At 41.6% G+C, this 25,059-nt stretch overlaps 1 protein-coding gene across 1 annotated transcript in view; it reads left to right on the top strand.

Moving 5' to 3' along the window:
* The window catches only part of hace1 (HECT domain and ankyrin repeat containing E3 ubiquitin protein ligase 1), a 30,603-nt gene extending 6,987 nt beyond the window's left edge, over positions 1-23,616 (top strand). The window contains exons 7-24 of the mRNA XM_033980645.2: positions 1,144-1,226; positions 2,215-2,311; positions 3,355-3,456; positions 4,203-4,309; positions 4,857-5,007; positions 6,406-6,465; positions 9,486-9,841; positions 10,393-10,461; positions 10,908-10,995; positions 11,406-11,517; positions 11,770-11,867; positions 13,330-13,417; positions 13,639-13,788; positions 16,031-16,227; positions 19,099-19,230; positions 22,052-22,150; positions 23,347-23,527; positions 23,612-23,616. Of these exons, the coding sequence (XP_033836536.1) occupies positions 1,144-1,226; positions 2,215-2,311; positions 3,355-3,456; positions 4,203-4,309; positions 4,857-5,007; positions 6,406-6,465; positions 9,486-9,841; positions 10,393-10,461; positions 10,908-10,995; positions 11,406-11,517; positions 11,770-11,867; positions 13,330-13,417; positions 13,639-13,788; positions 16,031-16,227; positions 19,099-19,230; positions 22,052-22,150; positions 23,347-23,527; positions 23,612-23,616 (2,175 nt within the window). The remainder of the gene's footprint in view (positions 1-1,143; positions 1,227-2,214; positions 2,312-3,354; positions 3,457-4,202; positions 4,310-4,856; positions 5,008-6,405; positions 6,466-9,485; positions 9,842-10,392; positions 10,462-10,907; positions 10,996-11,405; positions 11,518-11,769; positions 11,868-13,329; positions 13,418-13,638; positions 13,789-16,030; positions 16,228-19,098; positions 19,231-22,051; positions 22,151-23,346; positions 23,528-23,611) is intronic.
* Positions 23,617-25,059: the final 1,443 nt, after the last annotated feature.

Raw genomic sequence — 25,059 nt, 5'->3', positions numbered from 1 at the left:
ACCACTAGGGGCGCACATACACGTGAGGACCACTAGGGGCGCACATACACATGAGGACCACTAGAGACGCACATACACGTGAGGACCACTAGAGGCGCACATACACGTGAGGACCACTAGGGGCGCACATACACGTGAGGACCACTAGGGGCGCACATACACATGAGGACCACTAGGGGCGCACTGATACTGGCCCCAGCCTCTCATTCACTGTTTTGTTTCTTTATGTTTACTTCTATCTACACAAGAAGACATCAAATATATGAAGTAAGAAATATGAAATTATGTAGTAATGAATACGTTAACTTTACTGAATACGTTTTTTATATGTTGTATTCAAATCCTCAAAATTGCCACTCTTTGTTCTGTAACTCTGTATATTTATCATAAATTTTGAACTATTGAGCAAAAGATAGGCTGCACCAGCTAAATTTGAAAATACATTTTTTAGGGCTTTTATTGTAATACATAAGCCGCACTCAAATATAAGCCAAATGTTACAAATATGTTGTAACATGAGATATTTACACAGAAAGATGAAAATCGGTATCAACACGCCATCAACAAAGGATGAACATACCTGCATGTCTAGAAAATAAAACTGCACCAGCACGGGCCATCTGCTTTTATTTCCACTGAAAGTTTTTGTTGTCTTTTTATGTTTTTCATGTGTTTTCCATGATGAGGGTGTGTGCATGATGTGCAAAATAACAGTTCAAAATCAAAACTAGTGTATTTTTCATCGCATAATCTTTCTCCACGTCTATGTAACTTTTCCGTTTACTGTTAGAGAGTGCCCCAGTTTGCCAGTAAAAATCTATAAACTAGCTGCACCTTTGTATAGGCCACAGGGTTCAAAGCGTGGGAAAAAAGTAGTGGCTTATTGTCCGAAATTTACAGTAGTAGAGTTATTAAACTTTGTGTTTAAATATATAAAGTAAGATATATGGAATTATGTAGTAATGTCTTCTGTCTGTAAATACCATGCAGGAAGTAGTAAATGTAAAGCCTGAGAATGAGAAGGTGTATCCAGCCCTTTGACCGGTCATGTGCTTGTGTCTGTTATGTCTTTGTAATAAAACATTTATTTCTCAAGCACTTGCCTAGTTTTGTCTTTAAAATGGCTGCATATTTTTTTCTCAGACGGTGCTGTGTCTTCTGGACAGTGGAGCAGACATCAATCGCCCAAATGTCTCTGGAGCCACACCCCTTTACTTCGCCTGCAGGTCTGAAAACTCGACAAAAGGCCATGAGTTTTCATAAATCTGTTCTAATATTGGATTGGCCCTTGGTTTACGTCACAATGAGCTGTATGTTCAGTCTTTCATGGAGGTGAACGCAGTCCTGACCTATGAACTGACACTGTTACTGTACATGAGGAATGCACCTATACTGACCTATACTACAAACTGGACTTTTAAGATTTTTAATCATGTTCTAGTTGTTTCTTCTCATTGAGCCTCTGAAGTTGTATTTGGATTGATTCATCCAAATACAACACGGCATCAACACGGGTGTGTTGTATTTCTAATCTTTAATCAACTATTTTCAAGACGCCATTTTGCCGATCTACCCCTGTTTAACCACCTCGGTACACGCCCACTGTGACGTACACACTTCCTTCTCCAGTTTTATTTTCTTAATCGGTGATACTCGTAGGATTCGGCAGCGTTGCATCGTCATTTTGGTACAAATGAAAAAAAAAAAGTGCTGCTCTAGTGTGAAGTGCAGCAATCCATAGGGGGCGCTGACAGCATGTGGCACTTTGTTGTTATGATGTAATGTCATCCTAATGTGGAAGTTTCTAAGTGGTTTTAGATAAATTTTATGATTTAAATGTGTAAATTACAACAAATTGATCCACAGGGGTCAGAGATGAGAACCATAGAGACACAAGCTCAATAGGGCTGGTTTAAAGTGTGTCGACTTTACTTAAGATTTTAAAGTTATCTTCAAGTTGTAAACAGGAGGTAACATTACAGTGTATCAATTGGGAGCACAGTGCCGTCTGCTGGACAAAGCCATGTACTGCACCCTCTCATCACACCTCATAGTTTACAACGATTTATAGAGAGATGAGGTGTGTTTTCGTGACCACAGTTGCTGTGTAAACAAGGTTCAACACTCACATGTACCACAATGATCATTACACTGGCATGTTGTTTAGTGCTACTGGCTGATAATCTAATAGAATAAAATGTGTATTTTTTGCAGTCATGGCCAAAGGGACACAGCTCAGATTCTTCTCTCTCGCGGTGCTAAATATCTCGCTGATAAGAACGGAGTCACGCCCCTGGATCTCTGTGTTCAGGTGAGCCATGAACTTTAACCTCTTCCATTCCAGGAAGCGCTTATCAATCAGGAGTGCTCATAAAGTGGAACTAAACACTAAATGGTCACATTTTTATACAGCACTTTCCCACCTCCACTCAAAGCCCTTTACATGAAGGAACCACTCACCCATTCACAGACACTGGGGGGAAGGGGGATTGACTGTCTTGCCCAAGGACACAACAAGAGTATTCATCTGTGGGAGAGTATTCAACTGTGCTAACCTGTGCGTCAGTGGATCTGACCACTCTACCTATGTCGAGAGCGGGATTCAAACTGCCAACCTTTCAGATCAGTGGACAAACGCTCTACCAACTGAGCCACTGCCGCCCATAAATCATGATTTTTTTGTGTGTATATATATATATTTTAATAGCATTGTCTACTGCTCCTTTTAGTCCATTTCCAATGGCCAGTGTTAGAGCAAACTTGGTAAATTTGCAACTTTCTGGTCAAGAACAGTCAAAATCTGAGTGTGTGCTGCCTCCAGTGGCCACTGTAATGGCACGTACTATGTGACATCACATATTACTGCCCTAATAATAACCAGATGTTTCTGATGCAAACACCTGGCTGCAGGGGCGGAGTTTGAAGTGTGTATACTTATTAGACCAATCGCAGTGTTCCTGATAACTCCAGACCCCACCCCTCATCCCCCGTCACTCTCCCCTTTAGTCCTCCAGACCCCACACCTCGTCCCCCCTCACTCCTTCCCCGTCACTTTCTCCTTTAGTCCTCCAGACCCCGCCCCTCGTCCCCCTTCACTCTCTTCTTCCTCCATATACTTTTATGAAAGCTTTTTTTTTGTTAGATAATATTTTATGATACTGAAATATATGTTGTGTTTATATAATTAACAGTGTAAACTCTATACCCCATGTACAATAGTGATGAAAAGTTAACTAGTCCTAACCAAATAACAGATGTTTTGAATGGAAAAAAGTCCTCAAAATGGCGCCCATAGATGAGAAACAGTGAATAGAAAATGTGTTTTAATACTGTTTTTTATTTTTATTTTTTCAGGGTGGATACGGCGAGACGTGTGAGATCCTGATCCAGCATCACAGCCGCTTGTTCCTGACGCTCGTTCAGATGACACAAAATGACGATATCAAAGAAAACATGGTACTAACTGTTTCTCTAATTCAAGAAAAAATAATAGGCTACCAAATTTTTAAAGGCGTTGTAGCCGATTTTTACTGTCTGGGACATGGAACCTTCTACTTCTTCACACTATGTGGTATTGGACTGGTTTCGATATCGGCGAGTGCAATAAGGCCAAGTACCGGAACACCACTACTGTATTTTCCTGTGTATAAGTCGGTCCAGACAAAAAATAAAAATGAAGAAAAAACATATATATAAGTTGCCCTGGACTATAAATCACATTTTTTGGGAAAACTTATTTTACAAAATCCAAGAACAAGAACAGACATTTTAGCTTTAAAGGCAAGTTATAATAATATCAATAAAATAGAGGACAACAGGCTGAATATCAGTACATCACGCTAACATAACACATTTATATTTATTCAGCTACATGAAGCATAGACAGAACTCAACACATGTCTGGTATGTTAATGTAAGATATTAACAGTTAATCAGATAATTAAAGCATAAAAAACAAGCAACAAGTTTACTCTGGATCTCACTCCAAATCACTAAATCCATTTAATTCTTCATCCTCTGTGTCGTTTTTGAACAACTCCGTCAGCACCTCGTTATAGATACTGGTACACAAGGCTACAGTACCCTTGCATATAAGTCGCATCTGAGTATAAGTTGCACCCCTGGACAAACTATGAAAAAAAGTACCACTTATAGTCCAGAAAATAGTAATTTAAATCCTGATTCTTTCACGCTGTCCTCAGCTACGGCAGGTCCTGGAGCACCTGTCCCAGCAGAGCGACTCTCACTATCAGAGGATCCTCATCAGTTTAGCTGAAGTGGCCACCACCAACGGACACAAACTGCTCAGGTACAATCACAGTTACATTTATGACTGTTGTGTAACCCTGTGGGGGTCTTTGTCGCCCCTCAGTCGTCCCGGTATGATCCTTGACCCACATCACCCACCCTCCTGCCTGGCAATTTATACAAAACATGACACAAAACAATGCAATATGACTTCACAAACCTGGCAGCAGTTTGTGCAGATGTGATCCATTTTACTGTTTTGAAAATGCTATACTCGCCTAAAACAACATATTAGCATGTTTAATGCTATGTGCTAGCAGTTAATATCCCATAGATATGTAATGCCTCCCTTTAATACCCCATAGATGTATAATACCCCCTTTGTAATACCCCATAGAAGTGTAATACTCCCTCTTTAATACCCTGTAGAAGTGTAGTACTCCCTCTTTAATACCCTGTAGAAGTGTAATACTCCCTCTTTAATACCCTGTAGAAGGTTAATACTCCCTCTTTAATACCCTGTAGAAGTGTAATACTCCCTCTTTAATACCCCACAGATGTGTAATACCCCCTCTTTAACTCTGCATTCTTGTTTTGTCTTCTCTCAGTTTGTCCAGCAGCTACGAGGCTCAGATGAAGAGTTTGCTCAGAATTGTTCGTATTTTCTGTCATGTATTTCGCCTCGGACCCTCATCTCCGAACAACGGCAATGACATGGGCTACAACGGCAACAAGACGCCGAGGAGTCAGGTCTTTAAGGTCCGCACCCCCTGACCACATCTGTGCACTTCACATCACAACTTTGTAAAGCTCCCATCTTATGCTTCACGCCTCAGGGTTGGGAAGTAACTGAACACAAAATACGCATTCTGAATACTAGTTTGGAGGAACTGTTACTCTTTCATTTGAAGTACAGTGGTCCCACGTTAATCACAGGGGGTTACGTTTTAAAAATGACCCGCAGTAGGTGAAATTCGTGAAGTAGTCAGCTTTATTTTACAATTATTATATATGTTTTAAAGCTGTAAAACCCCTCACCACACACTTTATACACTTTTCTCACACAGGCATTAACATTTCTCTCTTGTTTAAACACTCTCAAAGTTCAAGCGGCTGAGTTTTATATTTGGAATTCTGACAGCAAGTATCATAGCAACCACAGAGCCAATCTGTCTGTTATTAATGTTCATATCTTGATTTACAGACACAGTAATGAAATGAAAACCCAGGATCATGTAGAGCGGGTTAGTACGAACATTTTAAGACCAAAATGATGAGTCTGACAGCAGCAGTTACAAAAAGACGAGACAGTTTTTACACAGAAAGTTAAATGCAATTGGAGTCGATGGAGCCAGAAGTGTGCCTGTGCTCATTTCCTGTTCGCTTTAGCTATGTCTAATTATATATCCAGTTTATGCATTGGACTATGTGATAGAAACATTGCAAAATACACGTTAATTGGAGTATTAAACATTCTGTAACTAAATACATTTTCAGTTTTCTTCCCATCACTGGCGGTAAACATGTCATACGCTAAAGATTTGCGCCATCCACGGCTCAAATTACTTTCTTTTGTATCCGTGAGCATGTTCAAACTCCTCTGTGTTTTTTAAGCTCCTCACACTCACCATACCCATGCTCAAACTGTCTTCACTGCAACCATGAGTGCAGTCATTTTGATATTAGCTAGCTAATACCATTGTTTTTAGTATGATGACTTTACTTTATACTTGCAGATTCTGTTCTAGTTCCATCCGCTGGTGTTTTGTACAAATTTCACACCAGCCAGTGATGTAAACGATTGTACAGTGTTTATGTCACATTAACTTTACATTACATTTTTCTATTAAGTTTATTTATTTATCCTTAGCATAAATATTAGCATTATATAGCATTAGACAAGAAGGTAGTAAAGACGCAGCTCTTTTTAACATGGTCCATTCCACTTTGCAGCATTATTACCAAAAGCCATAGTTGTTGACCCAGAAAATTAAGGTGTTTTTCAAATAGACTATGCAACATTTTAAGTCTTAAACTGTGAAACGCCGATGCGAAGATGCCCAAACATTATAAAATGATGGAATAAAGCATAACATGGGAGCTTTTAATGTCATTTTGACCGTTGTGTCATTCCAAACCTGATGTAATGGGTTTCAGATGCGAGCAAAAGCCCTGGAGAGAGAGGAGAGTGTGTCCACAGGCTCTGCAGCTTTAGATGTGAGACTTGAACCTGACAAACTGCATGTCAAACTGATCACACAAAATCGTTACTCTGAGCTGAGTCCTGTTTCAGCTGAGCTTGGGGGCAGTGTGGTGATTTGCTTGGGCACTAACTCATTAAAATTAGGCCTGTCACGATAATCTCTATATCCACTAATGTTTTTTTTTATTTTTTTATTAGCTATATACCAGACATGTCAGACCCAGGCCCATGGGCCAAATTTGGCCCTCGATATAAATATATTTGGCCTGCAAAATCATATCAAATATGCATTAGAGCTGGCCCGCCGGCCGCCCCGCCAGTATAGAGCATGTACCTCTAATACTACGAATCCTAGAATGCTTTGCAAATGTGTTGGCGCTGGCCCCCACCACTGCGATGGCAGTCATTAGCATCTGCTACCTGTCGCCTTACTCAAATTTAATACACCCCTTCTGAAAAACATACAGATGTTGTTGAAATTTTTCAATAAATATTTAGTTTGGCCCACGACTTAGTCACAGTTTTGGCCGTATGTGAATTTGCTGCTATATCCTGTATTTTCCAGACTATTCGTTGCTCTGTATAAGTCGCACCAGACAAAAATGCATTAAAAATATATACCGTATATAAGTCACATTTTTGTGGGAAATTAATTTAACTAAATCTGAGACCAAGAACAGACATTTTATCTTTAAAGGCAAGATGAAATGTCTGTATAATATTAAAATGTCGAACAAAAGGCTGAATATCAGTACATCACGCTGACGTAACACATTTATATTTATTCAGCTGCATGAAGCACAGACAGTGAGCTGATTATGTGTCTGGTATGTTAACATAAGATATTAGCTTGTTTTTTATGCTTTAGTTATCTGATTAACAGTTAACAAGTTCACTCTGGATCTCACTCCAAATCACTAAAACCATTGAATTCTTCATTTACTTTTCGCCAGTTCCTCACAAGTTTCTCATTCATTCCAGACTTTCTTTCTGCTGCTTGATTTCCGTTTCTAGCTGCATATTTTACTATTTGCAGCTTTTCTTTTTGTTCAGTCTTTCTCAAATGTCTTTTAAATTACTGTAATGTTTAAATTAAAAAATCTTTGGAACAGGAGTAGTAGATCCTGGTACATGAGCCTAGAGTGCCCTTGTGTGGTTGTCAGTGCAACAGTAACAAAGATGTGAAATTATATATTTGAATAACTTCACATATAAGTCACATCTGAGTATAAGTCCCACCCCCTGACAAACTATGAAAATAGTGACACTTATAGTCCAGAAAATATGGTAATCAGATTTAAGATGTAAAAGTTTGAATAAATAACTTGTCAGATAAATTACAGACTCAAACTAACGACTAAAGTGTTTGATTCTGCTGTTTATGATGATTTTCAACAATATTGTAGATTTATAAGTTTTTGTGGTTTAAATCTGGTCTTGGGTTTTTGTGTCAGTGGCGCAAATGAGTTTCAATATTGTTTATCATCTATATTTACTTCAGCGATGTATCGAACTTCACAACCTGTTATCGTGACAGGCCTAATTAAAAGAATACTGATTAATTTCATGGGGAATTTGGTGCCATAATCTGCAAAGTGCTGTCATTTTCTTCAACGTTTCTGATAGAGGGTCCACCAACTGCTTGTCTTCATTGAGATGTTGATCTTACTAGAATGTTCCACAGTAAACATTTAACATTTACTTGATTTAATTTCGAATGTTTTAATTGTTCAGAAATACCTTAAAACATGTATTGTTGTTAATGTGAGGGGAGGCACCTCTCCACAGATCTGACCTGTAACTTGGCCTGATTGCATCATCTACTTGTCTCCATAGAAATAGAGAAGTTTAATGCCATACTGTGGGGAAACATTGTAGGTGAAGCAGAACCATCTCCACGAAGACAGGCAGGAGGCTAACTCTCCACGAGAAAAAGTTACAGAGTGAATCTTTAAACAAAGCAAAATTTACAGCAGTGGAGACTTTGGATCAATGCATGTGATATTAAAACTAATGTTGTTATGTCATACACTTAGAAACGATACAGGCTGAGTGGGACATAGTGTTGTCATGATACTAACATTTCAAACTCAATTTTGATATCAAGCAGTATACTCAATACTCGATACCGATACCACAATGATAATAAAAACACTCTTTCTTTAGACAATATACTGTCTATACCTGGTTTAGACCTGGTTTAGACCTGGTTTAGTTCTGGTTTAGATCTGCTTTGAACTTGGTTTAGTCCAGGTTTAGTCCAGGTTTAGACCTGGTTTAGACCTGGTTTAATCCTGGTTTAGTCCTGATTTATTCCTTGTTTATTCTTGGTTTAGTCCTGGTTTAGTCCGGGTTTAGTCCTGGTTTAGACTTGGTTTAGACTTGGTTTAGTCCTGGTTTAGTTCTGGTTTAGACGTGGTTTAGACGTGGTTTAGACTTGGTTTAGACTTGGTTTAGTCCTGGTTTAGACTTGGTTTAGTCCTGGTTTAGACTTGGTTTAGTCCTGGTTTAGACTTGGTTTGGACTTGGTTTAGTCCTGGTTTAGTCCTGGTTTAGTTCTGTGTATACTCGTCCTTGTGTCTTGTATCTGTTCTGATGCAACTCAACATCATTATAAACAGATTCAGGAAAGGTTCATTTCTGTCAATGGAATTTTTTAGGAACAATACCTCTGAAAAATGAGTATCTAGTTTCTATAGTAGTTTTAGTATCAATTAGGATCTGATTTTTGATAGTTTTGGCGACTATAGTGGGAAAAGTCATATATTATTTATTATTCATATATTATTTATTATTCATCTTGTGTTGTGTGCGGCCTGTGTGTGGACCTATTCTTGGAGTGTTGTCAGGGCTGGGCTTTGTTTGAAAGAACAAATTACATGTAATATTGTCAAATCCACTCCGCTTCAGGCGCTTCAGAGGATTTCCTTGGTTGACTACACCCCCAGAAAAAACAGAATTTTACAAAACATGACTAAAATGCTGCAGAGAAGTTTGTTTTGTTTAATTTCTTTTCCGCTTTGTTTCCTCTCAGCCTCTCGAGCTGCTGTGGCACTCTCTGGACGAGTGGTTGGTTCTAATCTCCACTGAACTAGACCGAACCAGGTCCGACCCGCCCGGCTCCTCCCCCAGCAGCGAGATCGCCTCCCTGCTACTCAAACAGAGAGACGCCTCCCTCGACCAATCAGCCGCACCCGCCGCCTCCTGTGACTCCGCCCCCTCCTCCACAGACACCGCCCCCAAACTGCCTCCCGCCCTGGACCCGCAGCTGGTGGTCATGGAAGCGGAGGCGTGTGTGGACGGCGAAGACGTGATTTCGATGACGGCGAACAGGCTCAGCGCGGTCATACAGGCCTTTTACATGTGCTGCTCCTGCCAGATGCCACAGGGGTGAGTCACCTATCTCCATGGAGATGAGCAGGAGACTCCACCGGGCCACATGACTGGTCAGCTCTGTGGAAAGGCAATTCCACTCAGAGTAACAATTCATAAACAAAACAAGTTAAAAGCCGCACACTGGAACTTTCCCATCAAAGCAGTGCAAACTAGACTGAAATTTTAACGAAAAGTTGTCTGTCCCCTGAGAGATGAGACATAAATAGTATCAGTTATCGTGAGAAAAAGGGTTCACAATAATCGTCCTCTTCTCCTCCATCCCTCTCCTTCTCTCGCCTCTTTTTCGCTCCTCCTTCCTCTCTCTCTCCTTTCTCTCCTCTCTCTCCTCTGTCTCTCCTCTCCTTCTCTCTCTCCTCCTCCCTCTCCCTCTCTCCTCTCTCCCCTCCCCCCTCCTCTCCTCTCTCTCTTTCTCCTCTCTCGCCTCTGCTCCTCCTCTCCATCCCTCACTCTCCTCTCTCTTCTCTCGTCTCTCCTTCTCTCTCCTCCTCTCTCTCCTCTCTCCTCCTCTCTCTCCTCTCTCTCTCTCTCCTCTCCTTCTTTTTCAGAATGACGTCTCCTCGCTTCATAGAGTTTGTGTGTAAACATGACGAGGTTCTGAAGTGCTTCGTGACCAGGTGAGTCCAGACACTCCAGGCACTTTACACTTCACTTGATACACTTTTTAATAACATCTCCCTCTCCTCCTCTCCTCCTTTTCTCCCTCTCTCTTCACCTCCTCCATCTCCCCTTCTTTCTTTCCACTTTTTCCCCTTCTCTTCCTTCTCCTTTCCCTCACTCCTCCTCTCTCCTCCTCTCTCCTCCTCTGTCCTGGTCCTTTCGCCCTTTCTCTCTTCGTCTTCTTGCTCTTTCATCCTTTATTCTCAACTCCTCCTCTCTTCCTCTTCTCGCTCTCTTTTGTCTTTTTCTCTCCTTCTCTCCCTCCTCCCCTTTCTCCTTCTCTACCTCATCCATCCCCTCTTCTCCTCTCCTTCTCCCTTCTCCTGTACTCTCCCCTTCTCCACCTCCCCTCTTCTCCTCGACATCTCTTCCTCTCTCTATGTTTTCATCTGTTTGTTTCCAGGAATCCAAAGATTATTTTTAACCATTTCCACTTCCTGCTGGAGTGTCCTGAGCTCATGTCCCGCTTCATGCACATCATTAAAGGACAGGTGAGGGAGCACATGTGTTCAGGACCCACAATGTGTGTGAACATGGTATCTATTTAAAAAATTGGTTGCGTTATTTAGCTTTCTTTCTTACATAATTCCATGCATCTTTGTGGCTTCTTCATGTGTTTTTGGTTTATTTATTTGCTCTCTCTCTCGCAAAATGTTGTTTAACATGTGTTTATAAAGGTAAATAAAAAGGTTTTGGATCGTGGAGTGCAGCAGGTAAGGAAGCGAGCGCGTCTTCACGTGCCCTCCAGGGACCAGCGCACTCAGAGACAGACCCGTCACAGTCTTACTGCATATATTTGATTTCGTCTGTGTGTATATAAAATGTGGAAAGTAGTAAAAATGAATGAGGGGGTGTGTACAAACGTTTGACTGGAAGTGTATATACTTTTATTTTTCCTCAGCCTTTCAAAGATCGCTGTGAGTGGTTTTATGAGCATCTTTTGGCCGGACAGCCCGACTCAGACATGGTTCACCGCCCGGTCAACGAGAACGACATCCTGCTCATACACAGAGGTAACGCCACGTAACTTAAACCTAAACCGGCTAAAACCAGTCTGCAATACACCAATACACCTAAAAGTACTCAACAGCAGCTCAGTTGGTAGAGTGTGTGTGTGAATGTGTGTGTGTGTGTGTGTGTGTGTGTGTGAGAGAGTGTGAATGTGTTTATGTATGAATGTGTTTGTGTTTGTGAAAGTGTGTGTGAATGTGGAATGTGAAAATGTGCGTGTGTGTGTGTGAAGTAATCATCATTTGTTCTTCCAGACTCCATCTTCAGGAGCAGTTGTGAGATGGTTTCCAAATCGACCAATGAGAAGCTGAAGCAGGGCATCGCGGTGCGTTTCCATGGCGAGGAGGGCATGGTGAGTTTTTACAGATAACATCACATCTGATTGTCCAGTAATATTTAACAGAACAGATGTGGGCAGCTAAAATGAATCTAGTTCAAATGTATTGAGTGATTTGTGTTGTCACAGTGGTGTCTTTCACTAAAAAATCATCATGTTCCACATTTGTGCATTTACATTTTGGACATTTGATAGAAAATGTCAGTGTGTCCCTCAGTCGTCCAGGTCTGATCCGTAGTAAAAAAAATAATAAAATCTGACACTGGACAAAACATTGTAGTAGTGTAGACGTTTGGCTGCTCATCCAAACCACTTCTTCAGTTCTGGTCAGATTACTGCTGGACACTGCCTTATATCTGTCTGAAGTGAGGAGCTAAAGACACTGAAACCAAAAACACCTGTTGTTTACAGTTTCTGTTTGTAGGCTAGGGCTATTTAGCCACACAAAGTGTGAACTTTGTCTGAGTCCTGCTTAGCATAGTCATTCAAGCTGATGATTTCAAACCTATTGTTATTCTGGCTAGCTCTGTTGTTCTCTTTATTTTCTTTGCTTTGGGTCTGAGGATGAAGTTACTACAGTTAGAGATGTAGTTAGTCCTGTTCAAGGAAGGGTTGACTTTCTTAACAAAAACTGCTTCTTTAACTCCACTCACAAAGAAAGACAAACAACAAAAAAACAAAGAACAATGGGGCTAGCCAGGATGCTAATAGGTGTGAAATCACTCATTAGTGGCTTGAATGACTATGCTAAGTATGACTCAGGCACAGTGCACACTTAGTGTGGCACAATTGACCTACAAACAGTAAACAATAGGTGTTTTTAGTTTCAGTTTAGTTAGCTCCTCCCTTCAGACAGATATAAGGCAGTGTCCAGCAGTAATCTGATCTGACCAGAACTGAAGAAATGGCTTGGACGAGCAGCCAAACGTCTTCACTCCTACAACTTTTTGTCCAGTTGAAAGATTTTTTTATTTTCCTTTAAATATTTGATGGCAAATTACCTGTATTATAATGATATTAATTAAAGGTCCTATATAACACAAACTGACTCTTGTAGCTTTAAGTCATGTTCTAAAGCTGTTCCCTCCTCAAAAACAGACCTGAAGTTGTGTTTTGGTTTATTCACACGTTTGAGTAACACTTTATTATTAGTCTGTTCACACTTTGTGTGGCCTTTAGTTCAGTAGAGATTGACAATTCCAGGTCTGAAATAATCCAAATGATTCTAGTGAAGGTGTGTGGAGTTTAAAAACACAATGGAGCACTTCCTGTATTACCACATGATGACATCACAAGGTGGAACAGAGTGTTTTCTGTTTGAGAGAAGAACTCGGCCTAAAAATGCAGAGTTTGTGTGTTAAACATGTGTGAATGAAACAAAACACATCCCCAGGTTTGTTTGTGAGGAAACTACATTAGAACAGAGATCAGAGAATAGTGTGACCTTTAACCTCCCTCTGTGTCGTGTGTCGTGCAGGGTCAGGGCGTGGTGAGGGAGTGGTTCGACATTTTGTCCAGTGAAATCGTCAACCCCGACTATGCTCTGTTCACTCAGTCTGCAGATGGTATGGCTTTGTGACATTTATTTTAGGAAACTTAAAATGTTTTATACACTAAATACTTGCATGCAATGCAATGTAGATATTTTAATGATCAAAAGCATCAAAAGTCACATAACGAGGTGATGCCTATAAACTTGCCCATAGTCTCATGTTCCTCTCTTCTTCTTCTTCTTCTCCTTCTGCTCCTCCTCCTCCTTCCCTCCTTCCTTTCTTTCTTTCTGCAGGCACCACGTTTCAGCCGAACAGTAACTCCTCGGTGAACCCGGATCATCTGAACTATTTCCGATTCGCGGGTCAGGTCCTGGGTCTGGCTCTGTACCATCGGCAGCTCGTCAACATCTACTTCACCCGCTCCTTCTACAAACACATACTCGGTCAGGACAACGCTCATGATTATCAATGTTTATTTTGTTTAAATCCACCCTGTTCTTCAAACTATTCTGTTCAGATGTTTATCCATGTTCTCGTCGTTTCGTCTATTTTCAAGACATGATTTTGTCAATCTGCCCCCATTTAACCTCCACTGGTACACGTCCACTGTGACATGCCTGCTGTGATGTACACGTCCACTGTGACATACAAGCAACATTTTTAAAAAGTGCGCTTTGTGATAACGTTTACGGTGATGTCAGTGGACAAGTCAGCGGACTTGTTTCTTTTATTAAGTTGTTTTAGATGAATATTGTGATTTAAAATGTGTAAATTATAACATAATGATCCACAGAGATGAGAACTATAGAGGCACAAGCACAATAAAACTGACTAATTATAGAGCAGGCATTTATATCAGCTCTCTTATTGAAAATTTGATGGATTGATATCGGTTCCATGATATCGGTTCAGTCGATATCCCCTTTTGGTTTATAAATTGTCATAATAAGATGATTTACTGGTCAGTGTAATGGGCTCGACACACGGGGAGCGACTAACGACAGTGTGCAGCGACACTCATCGCATGGGCTTTAAAATCGAACACACGGGCAGCGACAAACTGCAGCGACTAGCGACAGCTTGTCATGTCGCGCTGTGTTCCAGAGCAGATCGTGAGCCTCCTACTCGTCTGATTGGCTGTTTATTTGGAGGGAATTTTGAGGTTAATAGCGGTAGATGGGGGAAAAGACGCTAAAATGAAATCTTGTAAAGTTTTGATTCATTTGACTAAAATATTACAATTGGTTGCACTCTACAAAACAAAAAAAAGTGATCCTGGGTCCACCCTATTCTGCAGCTAATTCTGTTTAATGTAAAAACCTTAAATAAATGTATTTTTTAAATGTTGAATCAGTCTTTAATACATTTGGTTATTAGCCTCCATAAATTTATCTGAATTAACAAATTTGCGCATGTTAACTTACCACTCATATTCACCCTGGCACCAACGAGTTCCCAGGCAGCTGCTTTTTTTGATATATCTCGGTAGTCTCTTTGAGATGTCAAAAAGAATTGGGAAACCCGACACCGTGAGTATAATTTTCTCCTCCATGATGTTTCTGAAGTGGACAGTGCATTGGCTCGTCAATCAAACTCTCGCTGATTGGCTGTTGTGCAGGCGACAGTGATAAAAGTAGAAAATTTTTCAACTTTCATTAGTCGCGTCGCAGGCCCGCGTGTGCACGTCGACATGCACGAGCGCGAGGTTTTCACGTGCACGTGTCGCAGAGGTGAGAGACGAGCGATTTTCGCAGTGTCGCACAGGTACCATTGAAAATAAATGTAGAGCGAACAACTTCGCTCCCCGTGTGTCGAGCCCATAAATGTCATCAAAACATGTCATTTTGAATGTATATTTTTTAAAAGTTGTTCTGTTGTTAATTTAAACGAAACACACACCATTTGTGTTTAAAAGAAACAAATGCTATTTTCAGTCTCTGCCGATATCATACACTGTACATATAAATGTACAGCGCTAACCTGCTAGCAGCCGCGTTCCAAACAGGAATTGATCATGGGCGCACTCTCTGTAACTGCTGCTGTCAGACTCGTCATTTTGGTCTTAAATGTTCGTATAAACCTGCTCTACATGTTCCTGGGGTTTTTATTTCACTATTGTGTCTGTAAATCAAGATATAAACATTAATAACAGACAAATCAGGCGCCTTCTTTCCCTAAGGTTCCTCTGCTAGCAATAGGTTTGATTGACAGCATTGCTAAGCCTGCGAAACCAGCGGTGTGGGCGGGAAGAGGCGTTACATTCAACAGCCTCGCTTTGGATTGGCTCTTTGGTTGCTATGATACTGACGGTCGGAATTCCAAATTTGGAACTTGGCTCCAAATTGGCCGCTATAACTGTTAGCCTCGATGAACTTGATTTGGAGCCGAACGCGGTGGCTGACATCCACTTCTTTATACAGTCTGTGGCCGATATCAAACGATACCAGGGCAGAGGCTTAAAGCCAAAGGATCGACGTTGGTATTAGAACAGAAATAGCTTGATCTTTACATCCCCCATTTACATATCACTTTTGCAGCAGAAGTAATGGCTCACTCCACAGACTGCACATGCTGTTTTTCAGTTTAGACTCACAGTTTCACACATGGATCATAACAGAAGCCTTTACATTTTAGCTTCATGTTTATCTAACCGATATTTGACCTTTACCTTGTTCACCTGTACAGGGATCCCCGTGAACTACCAGGACGTGTCCTCCATCGACCCCGAGTATGCCAAGAACCTGCAGTGGATCCTGGACAATGACATCAGCGACCTGGGCCTGGAGCTCAGCTTCTCTGTAGAGACAGACGTGTTCGGAGCCATGGAGGAAGTGCCTCTCAAACCCGGGGGCACCGCCATCTTGGTCACACAGGACAACAAGGTACAGGAGAACTCAGGATGGAACGGGACTCAAAAGATCTGAGAATACAGTGGTCTCTCGCTAAATTGCGGTTCACCTTTCGTGGCCTCACTGTTTTGCAGATTTTTTTAGTGCAATTATACATGCTTTTTTAACGTGCATTGTGTTCTGCGTCCTGATTGGCTACGGGATTGTAGACCATTGTCTATTAGTCTCCTCTGTGCTGTGTCTCCTGTACAGTACAGAATGTGTTCAGACAAATTTACATAAATGTTGGATCAACACTAAAGCGGAGCGGTGCCAGGACGAAGAGGCACGGTGAGACGGACTGTGAAATACACATGAATCACTAATAATGAATTAAACGAGAGAAATGTGAGAAAATGTTAATGCCTGTCTGAAAAAAGTGTGTGGTGAGACGTTTTATAGTCTTAAAACATATATAGTAATTGTAAAAAATAAAGATGACTACTTTTGCACACAAAAAATCCACGAAACAGCGAGACTACGAAAGGTGAACCGCGACATAGTGAGGGACCACTGTATATTTTTTATGCAGCACTTTTCCACCACAAAGGCTCAAAGCGCCTTACATCAAGGAACCACACACATTCATACACTGGTGTCTTGAGTGTCTTGCCCAAGGAAACAATGACAGCATTCATCTGTCGGAGCTGGAATCGCACCGCCAACTATTCTGATTGGTGGATGAAGTTTGAGATGAAGTGTCAACTGTGCATTAAAACTAAGCTAAAAATATTATACAAGTCGCCTTTTAAGGAGCCATCACATGTATCACAGCTGCCATTTAAAGAGGAGGTATGATTTTCTCCAATGTTCTAATGCTGTTTCCTCATCAGAAACATGCCTGAAGAGGATTTAGACATCATCTGTGCATGTTTGAGCAATTTAGTGGGATGCACACTGATTGTGTTGTGATAGCGCTGCGAAGGGGAAGTGACTTAACGTGGAGAGCAAAGGAAGGAGAGACTCAGAACATCAAAAACGAAAGTGAAAATACCTCATTTTCAGTGATTATAGCGATTTCAAAACAATAAAAGGAAACACGGTGATCTAAATATGTAAAAATATGTAATTAATGTATGTAGAAGTGTAATACCGCCGCTTTAAAGCTCCTATATCACAGAACACGACTTGAACTTCACTGGAGTCCATTCTCTAACACTGTCACCTCCTCAAAAACAGACCTGGAGTTGTTTTGCTTCATTCACACATGTTTGAGTAACACTTTATTAGTTTGTCTACATCTCAAATGCTCAAAGACGAGAGGAGGAGAGAAGACAAAAGGTGGAGAGGAGACGAGAGGAGGAGAGGGGGAGAGGAGACAAGAGGAAGAAAGAAAACGAGAGGAGGAGAAAGACGAGAGGAGACGAGAGGGGGAGAGGAGACAAGAGAGGGAGAGGAGGCAAGAGGGGGAGAGGAGGCAAGAGGGGGAGAGGAGGCAAGAGGGGGAGAGGAGGCAAGAGGGGGAGAGGAGGCAAGAGGGGGAGAGGAGGCAAGAGGGGGAGAGGAGGCAAGAGGGGGAGAGGAGGCAAGAGGGGGAGAGGAGGCAAGAGGGGGAGAGGAGGCAAGAGGGGGAGAGGAGGCAAGAGGGGGAGAGGAGGAGAGGAGTTTTCAAGTTTACCTTTAGTACAGTAGAGATTGGCAATTCCAGGTCTGAAATGATCCAAATGATTCTAGTGAAGATGTATGGAGTTTAAAAACACAGTGGAGCACTTCCTGTATCACTGCATGATGACATCACAAGGAGGGACAGAGTGTTTTCAGTTTGAGAGAAGAACTCAGCCTAAATATGCAGGTTGTTTGTGTGTTAAACATGTGAGAATGAAACAAAACACAACTCCAGGTCTGTGTGTGATGAGAAAACAACATTAGAACATTGGTCAGAAAATAGTGTGATATGGGCCCTTTAAGTCGCCATCACTTATATCGTTTTTGCAGTTTAATATGTTGTTCGTTATTAAACTCGCCTCTAATGGAGAGTCTTTTGCTCACCTAAATTCTCTTCATATTCATAACGACATCGAGTGGTTACTTCTGGTCCAAAAGTTTTCAATATTTTCTGTGCAGTTCTGTGCGATAATGACCGGCCCAAGTCCCCTCTCCTAAACACATCCATATCTGCTCCTCTACGAGCGATTGATCCGGCTCCAGCTTCTACCACTAACTGGCCTAATTAGAGGGTGCAGTACTGCAGGCAGACTCCGGGTGGCACTGTAGTATAATGTATAGAGCAGACTGCAGGTGGAAAAGTCTGCAGCTCCAGAGGCTTTTTTAAATCTCTCCCTGGTCCGTACTTTATTACTACACTCTACCTTATGTGGGGAATATTTAGAAAGTCTAGATATATGTCTATAATGTAAGTTTTTATGTACTGGCCACAGTTTTTAATGATTTGAAACTTTTAAGGTAATCCAAAGTAGTAGTAGTAGCAGCAGCAGCATTACTGGCAGTAGTAGCAGCAGTAGCAGTAGTAGCCGTAATAGTATTAGTAGCAGTATTAGTAGCAGTTGTAGCAGCAGAGCAGTAGCAGTACTGGCAGTAGTAGTAGCAGTAGTAGTAGTAGTAGCTGTCTATTTTCAAGACGCCATTTTGTCGATCTACCCCCGTTGAACCTCCACACGTACACGCCCACTGTGACGTACGCACTTCCTTCACCAGTTTTATTTTCTTAATCAGTCATACTCGTAGGATTCGGCAGCGTCACGTTGTCATTTTGATAAAAATGAAACAAAATGTGCAGCTGTCCATAGGGGGCGCCGACAGCATGCGCGCTGTGTTGTGATGGCGTTCATGGTGACATCAGCTCCTGCAATTGGACACCGCAGTTTTGGAGTTAGGTCTTTTATTTAACACTTTTGGCATTCCCAGGCGGAGTACGTGCAGTTGGTGACGGAGCTGAGGATGACCAGAGCCATTCAGCCCCAGATCAACGCTTTCCTTCAGGGCTTCCACACCTTCATCCCCCCATCCCTCATCCAGCTCTTCGACGAGTACGAACTGGTGAGGAAACCATATGGTTGTCTTTATACTCTCCACGAAGAGTTTAAAAGCAAAAACCCATATCTCTGTTTTGAAAAATTGCCAAGAAGTGTTTTTACGTTATTGTCGAGGCTAATCTATTGAAGGTAAACAAAAAGATCAAGTGGATTTTATCAAAAAGGGATGGAATAATATTTTGCTAGCAGTAAAACACATTTGGCTTTTGGAAATATTTCTATACTAAGAGTAAACACGCCTCTGATAGTGTTTTCAAATGGCTCTTATCTGTTTTTGCAAATGAACTCTTCAGATGTGTAAAATGTGTGATGATGATTGTTTAAAATGTTTTTTATACAACACTTTTCCACCTTCAAAACACTCAAAGTGCTTTACATCAATGAACCACTCACACATTGACACACACCAGTGTACACTGACAGTGGGGGCGAGGGTTTTTTTTGTTCAGGTTTTATTCAGTCTTTCTCAGATGTCTTTAAATTACCATAATGTTGAAATTTTAAATCTTCAATGGTACAGGAGTAGTAGATACTGGTACACAAGACAAAAGTGCCCTCGTGCGGTCGTCAGTGTGACAATAACCAAGATATGAAATTATATATTTGAATAATTTCACATATAAGTCGGACAAACTATGAAAAAAGTGACACTTATAATCCGGAAAATGCGGTACTGATTACTAATTCAGAATAGCTTGTGTGGTGCCGTTCTTTAAACCCATAGATTTGAACGTTGTCATGTGACTGAGCCATACGATTAATATGGCAACAGTCAACATTTGTGAATAAGATTAAGGTTATTTCTTTCAAAACACTTGAATCTCCCATAGAGTCTCCCATATAGACCCTGCTCCATCTCCACATTTGGAATATCACTGTATTTGTTATTTACTTTGCACAAAATGCTAACATGCCAAATCATTTAATCGTTTCTTATAGCTCTTGAGGTCAACCGAAGTCTGCTGCGTCCTTTATGCATCTAATTGCAAAGCATTTTACTCTCTGATAATCAGGAAGTATGCGTTAGCATGGGAGTTGTTGCTAGCTTTATTGTCCCTGGTCTCTGAGAGTTGTGAAAAGTGCTTATAAACTTGTCATGGTGAATAATTAGCATGTTCAGAATGCAGAAGGTCAGTGAAGAGTAACTTGAGACCACTGCAAACGGTTTAAAATGAATTAGTTACTCTGTTAATTGCGTTTTTTTAAGGTAGAGCGACTTTAAATACTTGCAGTTTTTATGCTTTAACCTTTCAAACTCCAATTCCGATGTAATGTGGCTAATCTTTGGACCTATCCCCTCTGATGTGTCCATTGATTTCCTGCAAGTCTGTTTGAAGCTGGGAGGGGGTGGGGCTTGTTGCCGGGTGACCTTGCGGCCCCTCCCCCTCTGTCTCTCTCTCTCAGATCAGAGTTTTTTCGCGTCTGCAGATTCTCGTCCTCTGTTCGATCGATGGCGCTCTGATTATCCCGCCCTGGATTGGCTGGACATGTTTCGGTCATGCTGTCATTGCTGTGTCTGATAAAAGGGGACACAGTAAAACAGCACAGAGAACTTGAAAGATAAAATATGAAATACGAAATACCTTGTGTGTCTCGATAAAACATACATGGGGGAGAACAGGGAGGACATTCAGTACACTGGAAAAGGTACATAGGACAGAATAGTGCTGAGCGATATGGAAAAAATAATATATTATTGACATAAAATAATCCATACCGTGATATATATCACGTTATTTTCAGTTATTCTCTGAAAAGCTTTGTAGATGCTGGTGTGACAGCTTTTAGAGCGTTCTCTGTTGACATAAAACAAAAGTATGTTGCATAATAACATATTTTGACAGAAATAAAAAATTTTATCATCATGTATCACTATATCGCTGTTCACCTTCTGCGGTCTCGCTGTTTCGCTGAATTTTTTTTGAGCAATTTTGCATGCTTTTTTTTTTTTTTTTTTTTTTTTTAACAGTGTATGAACGTGCATTGTGTTCTGCGTCCTGATTGGCTAAGGGACTGTAGACCATTGTCCATCAGTCTCCTCCGTGCCGTGTCTCCTGTACAGTACAGAATGTGTTCAGCCAAATTTACATAAATGTTGGATTACAGTGTGACTCTGAAGTGCTGTATGTTAACACTTGGAAAAAGACGCCTGCACCAAGGCCTTCAGTGGAAAACACTACAGTGGAGCAGTGTCGGGATGAAGAGGCACGGTCAGAGGAACTGTGAAATACGCGTCACTATTAATCATTTCTTATGTGTTCAAAATAATCTATGCAAGGTTGATCATTAAAATTTAATTTGTTACATTAAAATTACATTTGGCAGAGTATTTTTATTTACAGTACAGGAAAATATTTATATTTCTCAAACAAATGTTTGTGCCTGAAAACAGGTCTTGATCTTTAGTTTTGTTCTATAATACTGTGCTTATTTTTTTTAAATCTATGAAGTTTGGACTTTGAGAGTGTTTAAACAAGAGAGAAACGTGAGAAAATGTTAATGCCTGTGTGAGAAAAGTGTATAAAGTGTGTGGTGAGGGGTTTTACATGAAGGAACCACACACACGTTCACACACACGTTCATACACCAGTGCACACACACACTGAGGGTGAGGTGGGTTAAGTGTCTTGCCCAAGGACACAACAACAGCATTGCTTTATGGGGGCTGGAGTCTTTGGATCAGTTGGTAGAGTTGAGAAATACTACTGTCACCCTTTAAATAAACTTTTAAAGATGTATCGTGCTTTGGCTCTAAAAAAATCCAGATATGATATTTTGGCCCACCTCTAGTTGGTGAGTAAGCCTGATTGTTTGTGGTGTCGTAGGAGTTGCTGTTGTCGGGGATGCCAGAGATCGATGTGCAGGACTGGTACAAGAACACAGAGTACACCAGTGGGTACGACCAGCACGAGCCTGTCATCCAGGTGAGGTCAAAGTCCAACCAGTGTCCACTGCAAACATCTGACCTTCACAGAACAGAACTGTAAACACATTAGAACACTTCTGAGTCATAATGTAAAAAACAATTTTTTTTAATTATATTTCAGTTTTTCCAAATTTTACAAAACACATCTCCATTCTTAACAGTGTCAGATCCTCTCAATATTTTTGCAGTGTCTTTCTTTTTTTCTTTAATTACACAGGAGAACCCAATGAGAGCACTTAGAGTCTCTTTTTCATCGGTGCCGTGTAAAATGCAATACAAACAGACAAACAAGTAAACAAGTCCATATAAACATTAAAAACAAGAGCAGATGTGTCTGTTTGTTATCAGATTATTAAATTGTGATTGTCTCACTAAAGTTTCCAGTTTTGCTTTTCCGTGGAGTGTGTTCCATTTTTGTGAAGCAAAACAGCTAAAAGCCCATTTCCCCTCAGTTTTGGTGCCGCTCATCCTTAGCCTCATGCAGTCATGTGATCTGGTGTTAAATGGAGTATTGTGGGAGTTTTAGTATGAAGGTACAATTGGTCCAAAAGGTTTGAATGTTTAAATGTTGATTTGTACACTTATAAATAAATATATACTTTTTTTTTTTTTTTTTTTAAGCTTACAAATATTGTTTTACGCTTACAAATATCTCGGCTCTTTGGGTCAGTGAAATCAATCTCAGACACCTGGACCAATTAGTTTGTCAGGTAAGTCCAGCTAAAGGAAAAACTACTTTATTATCCACAAGAAGACTGCCATTTTCAAGCAATATGGGAAAGTAAAAGGATCTCTCTACTACCGAAAAGCGCGAAATAGTTGAATACCTTGGACAAGGTAAACTTAAACGTGGTCATCGGACTATTAAGAGATTTGTAGCTGATTCAGAGCGCACACACACAGATTCATGCAGATGTACAATCAGGAAGGTTCCTGCCAGACAAATGCATCGGATCAACAGAGCAGCTGCTAAAACACTTTTACAACTCAAACAGGTATTTGAAGCTGCTGGTGCCTCTGGAGTCCCTCAAACATCAAGGTGAAGGATCCTCCAGAGGCTTAAACCTTCTATTGGGCCAACCTTAACCAAGGCTCACAAGCAGAAGCGGCTCCAGTGAGCCCAGAAATACACGAAGACTAATTTTCAAACAGTCTTGTTCACTGATGAGTGTCGTGTAACCCTGGATGGTCCAGATGGATGGAGTGGTGAATGGTTGGTGGACGGCCACCCTGACCACTATAGAGAACTTTTGGCTCATCCTCAAGCCAAAGATCTATGAGGGCGAGAGGCAGTTCACATCCAAACAGCAGCTCTGGGAGGTTATTCTGACATCCAGCAAAGAAACTCAAGCAGAAACTCTCCACAAACTCACAAGTTCAATGGTTGCAAGAAGCTTGCTAAGCCACGCCCCTTTTCCATGATGAGCATGTGACTCATGCTAACCATTTTCTCTTTCAGGCTAAGCCCCCGCCCCTTTTCTCATGTGATTCACGCTAAGCCCTGCCCTTTTTTCCCCTTGTGTGACTTTCATGTGATTCACGCTAAGCCCCACCCCTTTTCCCTTGTGTGACAACCATGTGATTCATGCTAAGCCCCGCCCCTTTTCCCTTGTATGACAATGTGATTCATGCTAAGCCCCGCCCCTTTTCCCTTGTATGACAATGCGATTCATGCCTAAGCCCCGCCCCCCCTGTATGACAGTCATGTGATTCACCCTAAGCCCCGCCCCTTGTTCCTTGTGATTCACCCTAAGCCCCGCCCCTTTTCCCTTGTATGACAATCATGTGATTCATGCTTAGCCTTGTCCCTTGTGATTCACCCTAAGCCCCGCCCCTTTTCCCTTGTGACAGTCATGTGATTCACTCTAAGCTCCGCCCCTTGTCCCTTGTGATTCACCCTAAGCCCCGCCCCTTTTCCCTTGTATGACAGTCATGTGATTCATGCCTAAGCCCTGCTCCCCCGTATGGCAGTCATGTGATTCACCCTAAGCCCCGCCCCTTGTTCCTTGTGATTCACCCTAAGCCCCGCCCCTTTTCCCTTGTATGACAATCATGTGATTCATGCTTAGCCTTGTCCCTTGTGATTCACCCTAAGCCCCGCCCCTTTTCCCTTGTGACAGTCATGTGATTCACTCTAAGCTCCGCCCCTTGTCCCTTGTGATTCACCCTAAGCCCCGCCCCTTTTCCCTTGTATGACAGTCATGTGATTCATGCCTAAGCCCTGCTCCCCTTGTATGACAGTCATGTGATTCACCCTAAGCCCCGCCCCTTGTCCCTTGTGATTCACCCTAAGCCCCGCCCCTTTTCCCTTGTATGACAATCATGTGATTCACCCTAAGCCTCACCCCTTTTCCCTTGTGTGACAGTCATGTGATTCATGCCTAAGCCCCGCCCCGCTTCCCTTGTATGACAATGCGATTCATGCCTAAGCCCCGCCCCTTTTCCCCTGTATGACAGTCATGTGATTCACCCTAAGCCCCGCCCCTTGTTCCTTGTGATTCACCCTAAGCCCCGCCCCTTTTCCCTTGTATGACAGTCATGTGATTCATGCCTAAGCCCTGCTCCCCTGTATGGCAGTCATGTGATTCACCCTAAGCCCCGCCCCTTGTGATTCACCCTAAGCCCCGCCCCTTTTCCCTTGTGACAGTCATGTGATTCACCCTAAGCCCCGCCCCTTTTCCCTTGTATGACAGTCATGTGATTCATGCCTGCTATGATGAAAAGGCATCAGCATCTTGTGAGTTTGATTCACACTCATCATTGGTAGGTGGGCTGTAGTGTCTTGCCCTGGCCGTTGGTAATTGCTGATCATGCCCTGAGGGGGTTTGAACCCGGGTCCCCCATGTGAAAATCAGATGACTTACCGGATGAGCTAGCCAGCCACAAACATCTACACAAATACATATA

Source organism: Periophthalmus magnuspinnatus, chromosome 16 (assembly GCF_009829125.3).
Source record: "Periophthalmus magnuspinnatus isolate fPerMag1 chromosome 16, fPerMag1.2.pri, whole genome shotgun sequence".
Taxonomy (NCBI): Eukaryota; Metazoa; Chordata; class Actinopteri; order Gobiiformes; family Gobiidae; genus Periophthalmus; species Periophthalmus magnuspinnatus.
The sequence above is the reverse complement of the archived record's forward strand: the minus strand, read 5'-3'. Positions and strand labels throughout refer to the sequence as shown.